Source organism: Macaca fascicularis, chromosome 12 (genome assembly GCF_037993035.2).
Source record: "Macaca fascicularis isolate 582-1 chromosome 12, T2T-MFA8v1.1".
Taxonomy (NCBI): Eukaryota; Metazoa; Chordata; class Mammalia; order Primates; family Cercopithecidae; genus Macaca; species Macaca fascicularis.
The window spans coordinates 81,679,427-81,694,033 of NC_088386.1; the positions used below are offsets into that span (position 1 = coordinate 81,679,427).

The window sequence follows — 14,607 nt, forward strand, 5'->3', positions numbered from 1 at the left end:
ATTTAAATGTTTTCTTACATCAGAAAAGTTATGGCTTAATAAAACAGCACTTTAAAGGTTTATCTGTGTGTTTACCTATATGTTAGATAAGAGGGTGTCAGAAAAAAATGACTCCATTACTTACCCTCACGATGTTTAAAACTAACTGTAATGCAAAGGCTTTTATTTATTTTGAAAAGAGTGTTCCAATGAAAAAATTTTGAAGTTGCTAAAATAGGCTCTATTAATAATGAATGAAATAATATTAATTGGTGTGAGTTGGGAATTTCATTATTATTGCTCCCCAAATAACCAGAAGACAGAACTGAAAGGATATCACTTTGTTATTATGCTTTAGTTGGTAGCTTAATTTGGCTGTAAAAAGAGGGAGCAGTTCATCTCCCTCAACATATTCTCACTAAGTAACACACTTTGTAGCACTTTTAAATGCAATACCTTGAGACCAGTATTTTAAATGTAATACTTTGAGAAGAAACAATGTCAAATAGGCAAAGTGCAGTCAATACAGTGTTATGTTTATGCTTTAAGGCACCTACTTCTACACTATATCAACAAAATAATAATAGGAAAAATATAAAAATATAAAACTAAAGTGCTATGATTAGACTCAAATATAAGACAAATTACTGTGGTCCAGAAATCCAACTTCCCTGCCTAATGGGACTGAATCAGCAAGTGTGCTGCACTGTGGATCCAGAGACAGGCAGCATCCCAAGTTTGGCTCTGGTGAGGTAATGGATATCAGTATTGCTCCAAAAGAAACATTAACTGGAAACAGGCACATGGGCTAATGTCAAGAGGTGGGAAGACTCATGACAGAACCAGCATAGTCTTTAAGGAAGATGAATCTAAACTGTTTCCAATCTGCTAAATGTAGCTATGACAGATATAAATATATGGGCAAAAAGGCAGAAGGACAAAACTAAACTGCATGATCAGAACAGCTAAGAACACACCTTGCTCCCAAGACCCAGACTAGGAGATCTGGCTCTAAAGAGTTGGAGCAAAAAACCCCACAAAACTCACTAATTCAAAAAAAGAAAATATGAAAAATTCAATGATAAGAAAGGCAGCAATTAAACATTAACATCAAAATAGGTGTGCAGTCCAGACGACATTTAACTTCATAGAACAATCTGTCAAAGACTTATATTGGATACTGTCTTAGTCTGTTCTGTGATCCTATAAAGAAATAACGGAGGGTGGGTAATTTATAAAGGAAAAAAGATTTATTTGGTCCACAATTTGGTGGCTGGAAAGTTCAAGATTGGGCATCTGCCTCTGGTGAGGGCCTCAGGCTGCTTCCACTCATGGAAGAGGGCATGTGTAGATACCACATGGTGAGAGAAGAAGCACGAGCAGAGGGGAGAGGTGCCAGGCTCTTTTTAACAACCAACTCTCTGGTAACTAGCAGAGTGAGAATCACCCACCACCACAGAAGAGCATTCATCTGTTCATGAGAGATCTACCTTATGACCCAAACACTTCCCATTCAGCCCCATCTTCAATATTGGAGTTCAAATTTCAACATGAGGTTTGGAGGGGACAAAATAAACCATATTCAAACTACAGCAAACGTTTAAAATAAAACCTTAAAAACTGTAAAAGTCACAAGAAACAGGAAATTATGAAATAAGATAGGCAGAAATGAAACAAAAAACATTGTTTCTAGGAAGAATTGTTTGAGTTGAACAATATTATCACTTAAATAAAAAGCCCTATTTAAACATAAAATATGGACAGGATAATAAAGAATCTGTGTAGTAAAAATAGAGCTGAATAAGTCACTTAAAACACAGCACAGAAAGACATAGATATAAATGTCATAAAGTAATTAAGAAAGAAGTGTGTATCAGATAAAATTACTAAAAATATTGAAGAAATTATGAATAGTAGAGAAATTTGTACAAATGTGTATTTGATGAGCAGATCAAAAATAAACTTCCTGTATTGATCAGAATAAATAAATACAAGTTTATAGCTAGTCACATTCTAGTGAAACTGCAGCTGGAACAAATGTTAAAAACCACTAGAGAGAAAAGACAGATTATCCTAAAAAAAAAAAAAATAAAGAATAAGTATGATAGAAAGCTTCTCACCTGCTATTAGAACCCATAAATCTATAAAGTAATATCTCCATATTTCTTCATAAAGGAAAAACCAGTCAGTGTGACATTTTATACACAAATAACATATGTTATGTTATGGAAAACAATGATGCAAACTTTCATAAAAGAATGTTTAAACATGTGATTCTGCTGTAAGACAAGAGACCTGAGAAAATATTTTGAAGTTTTCATATCCAATAACTACACAAACCCCCTTAAGGTATTTGCTTAATGTCACCTACTCAAATGAGACATAACCTGCCAAACACCAAATTAAGACTAGATATTTTTTTTTTTTCTGAAGATGAAGTGGAAAGATACTGGAAAAGGTTTATATGATACTTCAACTGTGTCTATAATGTTCTATTTCTTTAAAGCAAAAGAAAAAAAAAAACAAGAAAAGAAACAAGAAAACCCTAAAAAATCAAAATCAGGGGTCAATAATAGAAACATTATTAGATTCTGATAGAGCTGAATGGTAAAACCATGGTGGTTGGTTTTATTATTCTGTTTACTTTATTGTATGCTTTTAAAAATATCTTAACCTAACAAAATATGACAGTAGAAAAAGAAGTATAAAAGCAAAAGTTGTCGTTATTCACACATTATTGAAATATTAGCGGTCGATAAATGATATTCGTAGAGAAGGTGGTAAATGTTTTTATGCTCTAATTCCCCCATCAAACATTAGTGCACATCTCACCCAACCCTCCACCAATGACAACAGTAGCTCACTCTCCATAACATTAGAATGTATGTATGACAGAAATGTGGGTTCTCAAACTTTGAGTTTGTATAGTGGTTTCCAAATATTGACAGCATATTAAGGTGGCAGCCCACCAGACATCAGAGAATAAAGAGTGATACAATGAGCAAGCAAGGAGCCTGAGCAACCCCATGCTCCTGTGTGGTTTCAGGTGGCATCCTTTAGTTTACAGCATGGGTCAGACTTGAGTATAGCCATAGAAAAATTGTAACTTAAATAGTGAAATTAGAATAGAGTTTGATTTGTGGGCACTGTGAAGAAAGTAGCTAAAGGAGTAAGATAGGGTCATTGGATGGAGATCTCTGAATTCCACCTTGAGGATTTTAGACTTGTATACTTTATTTTAGTAAATTAAGTTCATTGTATATAAGCATAATATAATTAAACAGCAAAGTCGAGGTTATTACAACCATTATAAAATACTTTATATCAACTGTAGAAATATGTCATACGGTTGTGAAAAGAATGAGAAAATAAAGTAGCAGTTAACTGATGAAAAGATAGATGTTCTTATACTGTATTAGTCTTCTAACTGAAACTCTCATTTTTTTATTGAAGGTAAAGGAGGAGAAATAAAAGGATAAAAATAAATGTATTTTTAAATCAAGAAGTACAATGAGATCTCTGTGTGTTTCCTAGTTATGCAGGGAATTAATTCAGGGGACGAAAGATGAAAGGAAAAAGATGAACAGATCAACATTTTCCTAGTTTTTCTGCCTTTAAGTTATCCTTGCAGTGAGTTACTTTAGAAGATTTGTTATTGTTATATTGCTATCCACAAGTGTTAGCTTTATTCCAAATAAGACAAGGGTTCTCTTTCTAAATAAATAATATTATAACAAAAGTTCAAAATTAAACATTAGGCAAAATAGTTTATCCATTTAAACGAACTTGGAGCGTTGTTAGAATATTTTAAAAATCCTAAGAACCAATGCAATCTAACACTTTTTTAATTGCATATCTTCTAAGATTACACTCAAGGAGTTACATAATGAATAGTACTATGAAATATGTGCTTATTTAGATGTTACTCTGTGAAGGAAGAGAGCTAATCATCCTTGGTATTTGGCAGCTAGACTAGGGCTGTTCAATAGAACTCTCTGTGATGGAGAAAACATTCACTCTAAACTGTCCAATATGGTAGCCATTAGTCACTTGTGCTATTATGCACATGAAATGTGGCTAGTGTATGTGAAAAATATATTTTTAAATTTTACTTAAAGTAATTAAAATTTAAATAGAGGCATACTTCATTTTGTTGCACTTTGCAATATTGTGCTTTGTAGATATTTCAATTTTTATAAATTTGACATTTGGGAAAACCCTCGAGAAAGGCTATTGTCACGTCATCATCTTTTTACTAGCATGTACTCACTTCATGTCTCTGTGTAACATTTTGGTAATTCATGCAATATTTGAAACTTTTTATTATTATTATATCTGTTATGGTGATCTGTGATCAGTGATCTTTGATGTTAATATTGTGATTGCTTTGGGGTGCCATGAAGCATACCCGCATATGATGGAGAACTTAATCAGTAAATGTATGTGTTCTGACAGCTACACTGACCAGCCATTCCCCCATCTGTCTCCCGGTCCTTGGGCCACCCTATTCTCTCAGACACAACAATATTAAAGTTGGGTCAATAAATAACCTTACAATGGCCTCTACGTATTCAAGTGAAAAGTCTCAAGTTTCTCACTTTCAAGAAAAGGCTAGAGATAATTAAGTTTAGTGAGAAAAGCATGTCAAACATCTAGATAGACTGAAAGCTAACCCTCTTGCATCAGTTAGCCAAATTGTGAATTCAAAGAAAATGTTCCTGAAGGAAATCAAAAGTGCTACTTGAGTGAATACATGAATGATAAGAAAAAGAAACAGCCTTATTTCTAATATGGAGAGAGTTTTAGTTGTCTAGATAGATCAGACCAGCCACAACATTTCTTTAAGCCAAAGCCTACTCCAGAGCAAGGACCTAACTCTTCAATTCTATAAATGCTAAAAGAAGTGAGGAAGCGGCAGAAGAAATGTTTGAAATTAGAACTTGGTTCATAGTGTTGAAGGAAAGAAGCCTTCTCCATAACATAAAAAAACAAGGTGAAGCAGCAAATGCTCATATAGAATCTGCAGCAAGTTATCCAGCAGATCTAACTAAGATCATTGATGAAGGTGGCTACACTAAACAGATTTCCCATGTAGACAAAGCAGCCTTATATAGGAAAAAGATGTCATCTAGGACTTTCACAGAGGAGAAAACAATGCCTGGCTTTCAAGCTTCAAAAGACAGGCCAACTCTCTTGTTAGAGGCTAATGTAGCTGATGAATTTAAGATTAAACTATTATTCATTTACCATTCTAGAAATCCTAGTACCTTGAAGGCTTATGCTAAATCTATTTTGTCTGTTCTCTATAAATGGAACAACAAATCCTAAATGACAGAATATGTGTTTACAACATAATTTACTGAATATTTTAATCCCACCATAGAGTCCTACTTTTCAGATTAAAAAAAAAAATCCTTTCAAAATATTACTTCCATTGACAATGCACCTGGTCACCCAAGAGCTCTGATGGAGATGCACAAAGGAGATAAATGTAGTTTTCATGCCTGCTAACACATCATCCATTCTAAACCTATAGATCAAGTAATTTTAACTCTGAAGTCTTACTATGTAAGAACTATCCCCCATAAGGCTATAGTTGCCACAGACAGTGATTTTTCTGATAGATCTGGGGAAAGTAAATTGAAAGCCTTCTAAAAATGCTTCACCATTCTAGATGACATTAAGAAAATTTCTGATTCACGGGAGGAGGTCAAAATATCAACACTAACAGGAGTTTGGAAGAAGTTGACTCCAACCCTCACAAATGACACAGGGTGGTTTAAAAGTTCAGAGGAGAAACTATAAAACTTGACAGATAGGGAGTTGCTTCTTATGGATGCATAAAGTAATTTATTGAGATGGAATCTATTCCTGGTGAAGATGCTGGGAACATTACTGAAATAACAACAAAAGATTTAGAATATTACATAAACTTAGTTGATAAAGCAGTGGCAGGATTTGAGAGGATTGACTCCAATTTTGAAAGTTCTACTGTAAGTAAAATGCTGTCAAACAGCATTGCATGCTAGAGGGAAATACTTTATGAGAGGAAGAGTCAATAGATTTAGCAACCACCACCCCTGATCCACAATATGGTCGAAAATAAACAAAGACAGAAGAATATATAAAAAGTAGTTGGCAGAAGTTAAACACTAGATATTATCAAGACTTTGGAGAATTACGATTTTCATATTCCCCCAAATCTTATTGTACTCTGACCTAATGTCCATTCACCAACTTTTATGTGAACTATCCCAATTAGTAGTCAAACTGAAACCTAATCATTTAAATTGAAAATCTTTGCTTCCATCACAATCCTTGTGAAATGTAAAAAGTTTGAAACTAATCCCAGTATTGTGAAGAACTCTATAAAGACTCACAAAATCACGTGTTTTACTGTGTGATTCCCACATGCAACAGTGAGGGGGTGATGACTCAGAAAACCAAGTCCTTTGATGGAGTATGGACTTATGCTTAGACAAGAGCAATTCAGGTCAGGATTAAAATTCATGTGGTAATGAGAACTCCCGTGTTCACTTCTCCCATTCTCATTACATACTGTTACCCTCCTTTCTAAAGCATTTTCTTTACAACTTTCTTTTCCCCTGGAAACAATTTCTTTGCTGGAACCAAATTTCTAATTTCTTTAAATGTTTAACACATTACCCCATTTTAAAGTACCTTGAGAGAGTGAGATGTTAAAGCCTAGAAATTGAGAGCAAAGTAGAAAATCCAAATTAAAAAATCTGTTTAAGCCCAGTAGGTTTGTATATCTTTCTTTGAAATCTTTCTGGACTAGTTTCTTTGAATACAAAGCTCTTCAAACATCCACAAATCTTACTTTCCACTATCTCAACATCTGGTAGAAATAACTCTCATAAAAAATTTGTGTATAAAAAAACTCATAACAGATTACTGTGATAAGTATATTAAGTATCAATTTAGTATATTATGGTTTTGTATCTATTTTTATTACCTTTGCTGTTATCTCTATGAATTACATGCAATTTAAGATTAGAAAGTAAACATTTGCACATTGGCATATTGTTCCATTTCAGGGAAAAAAAAACTCTAGTATTTATTTATTTGGTTGAATAAGGATGCACACCCCAAGCACTGCCTAATATTTTCAGAGGTCACAAAAAAATAACATCAATGATCAACAACAACAACAACAACAACAAAACAGTGTTAGTGACTTTTACATAAGATTTAGTTTCAACCTAAATACCTGCTCCTCTAATTCTTCTTGTTGTCTCAATTCTTTCATGCAAGTTGTTTTGAGTCCCTGCAACAAATCCAGAATTTGAAAATAATCAGATAGAACAGTGTGCAATTTAAGGTCCCAACGACAAGTACAGAAATGTTGTTTTATGCTTGAGGGAATTGTGCATAGACCATCTGCTGCCTTGGTGATTCCCATGATGCCTGTCAAAGCATGCATGCATGCATGAAGAAGCAGAGAATAAAGAGGGAGATATTCTCATAGCAATTGGATCTGGAATCTAGGAAACCACAGCATCCACATTGGACGTCATTCAAACTAATAATTAAGCCCATGTGGTGTATTTTAGATCCACCTACTGAATCCAAATTCTAAGAGAAGAATGCCATTGAGAGTTTTTAATATTCTAACGTCACTGTGCATTTCATGCAGCTTGAGTTAAGAGAAAAATTGAATAGACCCTCATGCCGTATTTGTACTGCATTGTGAGACACAATGGAAATAACATGGAAAAGGCAACTTTTACTAAAAGAGAAGGCTGTTTTACTAAGAGTCTGCAACATGATGGTCCCTGCTATCTTTGAACTTACTCCCAAAGCAGTACAAAATTTCTCCTTGACTATTTACCAAATAATACAAGTACTTATGCTTAATAATACCTGCAAACATCCAGAGTTTGACATGTGAGTAAAAGGCAAAAGAAAATAGGATATGTGACAGATTCATAGAATAGACATATAGAATTGGAAATTCCCTACCTCCTCCAATAACAAAAAAAATAGTAAAAATTAGGAATTGCCAATTACATCTGTCCCCAACAGTATTTAGTAAGAGATTCTGGACTTGAACTACCTATGCAGGCCTTATTGTAAGTGATTTCTGGAACTAGGTACAAAGGAAGAAAATAAAGTATTTACAAGTTTATCTACATGAGTTATCTGTCCCTAAAGAATGCCTTTTAAATGCAAGATTAATACTTTTATTCCTGAGAGCATTCATTATATTTTTTAAACAGATTGTACTTCATATGTCCAGAAATTGTATTCTTGGAACCTACTCACTAGAACTTATAACTGGAAATGATTCCTATATGGAAAGTGGAAGCATGATAGAATGTGATGGGCTGCTGTTAAGAGTTAGTATAACCCTCATAAGAGCATGCCATTCTTATTAGTTGCATATTTGGTAGATATACATTAATTTATCTATAAATAATAACCCAAGATATTGATTTTTATAGTATTCATCCTTGAATTTAGCTATGAATTGAATGCAACTCAATATTTTCAATGCCTTATTGGAGAACCTAATATTTATAAGAAAGAGTGTGATTTAAGACACTTTGGTAGCAGTGCTGGAAAAATTAATACTATATAAATAGATAGAATAGACCGGGCATGGTGGCTCATACCTGTAATCCCAACACGTTGGGAAGCCGAGGTGGGTGGATCAACTGAGGCCAGAAGTTCTAGATGAGCCTGGCCAACATGGTGAAACCCTGCCTCTACTAAAAATACGAAAATTAGCCAGGCGCGGTGGCACGCGCCTGTAATCTCAGCTACTCTGCAAGCTGAGGCAGGAGAATCGCTTAAGCTCTGGAAGTAAAGGTTGCAATAAGCCACTCTACTGGCTCTGCCACTGCACTGCACTTCAGCCTGGGTAATAGAGTGAGACTCTGTCTCAATCAATCAATCAATCAATCAATCAATAGAATACATTCAATTATTGTAGCTACTGTAAATAATTACATTTCATGTCAAGGAAGTGAACATCTTTACATAAATGCAATAAACACTTGGTGAATACTGATTTTGTAACACAATTTGGGTGGTGAAGTTAGAAAAGACTATGACTGGGAGATTATGGTAGATTCGGTGACAAGTTTGATCACATTGTTATCTCTTGCTGGGCACATAGAAATATTATATTTCCTAACTTCTTTTCCAGGAAGGTTGAGCCAGGGACTGAGTTCCAGCCATTGAGATTATGGGAGAAGTGAAGAGTACCACTTCCAGACCTGGCAACTAAAAACATTCTCTGCAGTCTTATGACTTCCTCTTATTCTACTACAGTGACCTTGGAGTCCATGTGCTCCAGATGGCCTGGCTGCAAGACAGGGAAGGGCTAGCCAAAGTTCATTTGATTTTACAGGAGTGAGGATAAAAAATCTTTGTTTTATGAAAGCATTAGGGCTTGGTGTTCTTTTACTTTCTGCGGCACAGACAAGCCTATTCTGAATAATTCAAAGAACTTTTCAAAATGCTGTAGAATCTTTTTAATACTCTCTCAAGCCCCTACTACAACTCTGATACTTTGGCTTCAATTGAGTAAATCATGAATTTACAGGCTTTTTCATGTCTAATAGTTCTCCATTTATCTCCTTAGGAATAAGAGAGCTGTACAAAAAAGCTTATTTTTGCCTTTAGGGTTTACCTAACCCCTTTCAAAAAAAATGTCCACATGATGAAAGAGTAATGCTTATTAGTTGTCAAAAAATACCGTGAGATGGGCTTTTTGAGGAAACTAAGGAATTTTCCAGTTGTTCAAATTATTCCTCCATAGAAACACACAAAAGAATCACAGCTTAAGAATGGATGTGTACCTCAATGCCTGCCTAAATCATTTTTATTTATACTTGTAAATATTATTTGTTCATTTTTATCACAAGCTTAGTCCTATTCAAGAACTATGGAATTATTTCAAGTTAGTTATTTTTTATTTCTACCACAGTAGAGTCATAGGACCTTCATCCTATGGAATCCATGCTACATATGTAACAGTGGCATTGCCATGTAAATAAGTTTCAAAGGCATTCTAAAGTATGACTATAAAACCATTAACACATAAGTATTAGAAGTCTTCAAGATTTTAAATATATATAATGTAATGTATCTAATATTATATGCAGGTATTAGACGATACTTGAGGATCTTCTTTTAATAATTGTATAGTTTTATAATCATACTTTGAAAATATAAATTAATTTTAATATATTAATATTACTTATATTAATTTTCAGCTAAAATAAAATTAGGAGTCACCTAATATTTAAATACCTACTAAAGAAACCAGGGACAACCTAACATATGCTTCTTTGATGATTAACGGATTATGGTAGCTAAGGGAGCTGATATGTTATACATGCTGGGTAGTTTTGTTTCAAATAATAATGGATTTTGGTTTTTTTTAGTTCTTCTAGTTAACTCGCAGGAATACTTAGGATAGGATACAGTCAGAATTATTAGTCTTTGACCTTGCTTTTCATCTGCTTCGTATTGTCTGACTGAACTCTGGGAAAGGCTCTGAGAGAAGAGTAAAGAATTATGTTAGTGGACTAGCACACCTGCATTCAACCATCTCTCTTCATAATTTGCTGTGCAAGCTTAGAAAAAACTTACCATTTCTATCTTTTCAGTTACCTCGGGGATAAAAAGATTTGTTTCAAATCTAAATTTTTCTAACTATAGATTATTAGCTATTGTTAGCTCAATGTATGTCATGAGCATAAAGGAAAGGGTTTTAATCTCCAGCATGAAAAAATTAAATTAAAGTTAAATTTACTGGGAAATAGTATCTATGAATTGAGAAGCAGATTATGAAGGACATTTTGAAAATCCTTTCCTTGAATTATTTTTAAAAGAGCAGAAACTCCTGTTCTAGAATTGTTTACATGTGATCTTGCTAAAGTTCAGGGACTATTAAAGGTAATTTTCCAATCTGATTTCATAACTCTAGCAAATAATTTGATTTCTTTCTTGAACTTTGAAATACTGTATTTTAAAGTCCACTTTGTCCCCCGCAGTACTAAACTAGCGGTTTTGGTTTGAGCCTACTTTTTCATATACATATTGTTTTACTTATCAATTTATTTATACATTTTTTCACTAATTCTCAGCTGAATATATAGTATGTTCCATTCACTTATGAGGATATTGTCACTCTAGCTCTTAGGAAATCCAGGTGTCCTGACCACAGAGATCCTTCCATTTCCTTGTCTTAGAACATGTACTTCAGAAAACTTGTAACTGTAAATACTTTCTCCGCTCCCTTGAAATGTAAATCTTTTTAAAAGCTTCTTGCCAGTTTTGCAACCCAAGAATATCTTTCTCAAGGATCAGGAAGCCATCCCTTTGAATTGTAATCATCAAGAATATAGAGAATAGGAGCCTAACTTAGGTGGATGACTTGCTCCAAGTTTAAAAACTCTCGCCTGTCACAAATATATGAGAAAGTTTACTCTTCCTTTGGGTAAAATCAATTAGCAAACACTAAAAACTCTTCTGCCTTTTGTATCAATGGAATTGAGTTCATACTACCTTCTGGGTACTCTCCTATATTGCAGTAGCTTTAAATAAAATTTTCCTTGCCTGCTTGACATTGTTCAGTGAAGTTTTTGCTTTCATAGGGTAGACTAGATAGTCTCAAATAGACTTTTTCCAACTTTGGAACTTTATATTTCTAGGAAAAGGGCCTTTGCTTTGAGTTGAATGCAAAGAAAGTAATACCTATTTCATGGGATATAAAAAAAATCTGATATGGCTTCAAATTTAGCAGAATTATAGGTTGTCTCCATGCATTTGCTAGTACTCATTCAGAAGACTAATCTCCTCCATTGACCTAACATTTTCTAAATCTACTCTAGCATTATATAACACTTTGACACCTTTTCAAGATGAAAGCCAAAGTTTTGCTACCAGCATTGGTACCACTTTCTTTCTTCTATCTTACTATTTCAGAATCATTAGAATGATCAGATATAAGCAATTTAAATTCATATAAATATGTAGCTCACATCTTAAGCATGTAGTGAGGTCACAGTCAATCAGCTACTTCTATATTCCTGAAAGAACACTTTTTCTTTAGTTGAGGAAAAATATAATTGCCATATCATCGACTGTGTTTCTTTCCTTCAAGATTTACTGCTATGACTTTAACTGATGTTTTGCCTCAAATTTTAGCACTGCTATCATTATAGATTGTAAATATTTACTGAATTAATATGAATGAATGAATTAAAGAATAAATGAATGAGAAATTTTGTAATTGTTTTCTCTCATGGCATATCTTTTTGTAGTGATATATTCCAATATAAATATCTGATATTCTCAGTAAGTATGTACCTTGCATATTTCTAAATGGCTACAGACATGGAAGATTTTTTAAAATACAACTATGATCTAAACTTTTGATGATGTACCATTCTTAAGTGTTATGGTTTCCATACAAATAATCCTTTACATTTTTCATTACATGAAAATATTCAAATCTAGAACAACAGTAAACCTATAATCTTCACATATAAACAAAAGGAAATTCTGCATGAAAACATCAAATAGCAAAGTTTCCTCATTATTAATCACCTTACATTTTCAATATTATTTAACAACGTCTCAATAAGGAGGAAAAGAAATCATTTTTGTGATTCATAACAAGGAACCCTGCAGTTTCATCTAGTTATTATTCAGAGATCTGAAATTGCACCACGTAACTTTGTGTCAGTGTAATATATGATTCACAATGTAGGACACAATACAGAAAGATTTCAGGAAACTTAATTGAATAGAACTGCTGGTGACTTAGCATGATGTTTTCTTAAAGTCCACCAAAAGCATTGTTTTCAGCTGCCTAAACATTCACAATGCAATAATACAACTGATATAAGGAATGTGTTAGATGCCAAATGGTCTGAGGCTGCTTGCATATCACCTAGGCAAAAATAAAGATCTCCCTAATTCTGCCTTGTTCCCCTAGGCTGTATGACACTGGTACCACGGCTCCCAGGGCAAGAATGATAGCAGGGAAAGAGTGGTAGGAAATGGAAGCCACTGTTAGTGTTCTTAGTGTTTGTATATTCTTCTCTCTTTCCAGCAGCAGAGAAAGAAGGGAAGCAGGCATTCTGTAGAGCAGGAAAGGAATCCTTATGTACCTAAAAGAGCTCCAAAACCCGGGCATGGCGGCTCACCCCTGTAATCCCAGCACTTTGGGAGGCCCGAGGTGGGTGGATCATGAAGTCAGGAGTTCAAGACCAACCTGGCCAAGATGGTGAAACCCCATCTTTACTAAAAATACAAAAAAATTAGCTGGGTGCAGTGGCAGGTACCTGTAATCCCAGCTACTTGGGAGGCTGAGGCAGGAGAATCGCTTGTATTCGGAGGGCAGAGGTTGCAGTGAGCCGAGATCACGCCACTGTACTCCAGCCTAGGTGACAGAGTGAGACTCCGTCTCAAAAAAAAAAAAAAAAAAAAAAAATCGCCAAAACAACTTACTAAGAAATTTTAAATAGACAAACTATATCAAACTGGCAACTGCATGTTTATTTTTGCTTCTTTCTTTATCCCAAACAACAATTTAAAAGCAAAATATGGAGTAAAGATATAATTCTGGCCACAATTCTAATTGAGAATTCAAGAAAATAAATCTATGAGTTGAATAGTGGAAAATTTATAGTAAATTACTTGTACCCTGATCTAAAGGCTTTTTTTTTTTTTCTGATTATTTTGCTACTATAATGGTAATGTTGCAAAACCGAAGTCTTTAAATCCATGGTCTCACAATCTGAGGAATTTTTCTGTTACTGTGAATTATCAGGGAAAAAAGTTTTCCTCAATCATTAGGAATTCTAAAGCAATCTTCAGATTATCTGCTGCTACAGGACATTTAGAAAGTTTCTGTTGCAATTAAATATAAATTGCTCCATAAACTTTGCAAGTATGATTATTATATCTCTTTTATTTCATCAGATTGAGTTGAAAGCAGCTTGATTCTTCACATGCCAGATAAGCAAAGATTTAAGTATTGTCTGTTTAAATATTTCAACTCTACAAATTACCTTAATATCTGGAGTTGCTCACTCTATTCAACATTGAGCAGCTTAGGCAGGGTTTCCCTCAGATTTCAACCTTGCTGCCTGCTTTCCCCACCGAGGAATATACCCAATAGGGTTGTAATATTGCATTCATATTTCAGGCACATTCTAGGCTTCTGTATAGAGCCCAATCCCTAATGTACTTTGCTAGGGACTCTATATATCTCAGAACATTCCAAATACAAAATGAGGATACTGAAAAGGAAACTTGAGTATATCATACTCTAAAATACTACACTTAATTTATACTAAATGAAGTGGTGGAATAATCTCCATTTCTGACCCTAAGTTTGTGCCATGATTGTAAACTCAACTCGACCAAACATTAAGGTTATCTTGGTGCTGTCAATCAAGGAGATAAGAGATGAAATGGGTAACGTGATTGGGGAGGATCCAAAACAACAACAACAAAAAAGCTCTTTCACTCTTATCTATTTCATCTACTAAGCTTTTGAGTATTATTTTCAATATGGTGTTTTACATTTAAAAATCAGTTGCAAAACCACTCTAATATATAACTGTCTTCAAAAGGCTTGTG

General features: G+C 34.1%; 1 protein-coding gene across 2 annotated transcripts in view; it reads right to left on the reverse strand.

The window, feature by feature from the left end:
• Positions 1-14,607, reverse strand: part of LOC107126927 (uncharacterized) — a 519,804-nt gene that overhangs the window by 136,753 nt on the left and 368,444 nt on the right. Inside the window, exon 5 of one of the 2 annotated variants that reach the window (XM_065525743.2) lies at positions 161-7,267. The exons of the other annotated variant lie outside the window; for it this stretch is intronic. Within the exon in view, the coding sequence (XP_065381815.1) occupies positions 7,203-7,267 (65 nt within the window). The 3' untranslated portion in view covers positions 161-7,202. Of the gene's footprint in view, positions 1-160; positions 7,268-14,607 lie in introns of those variants that run through there. 2 annotated transcript variants of the gene reach the window in all.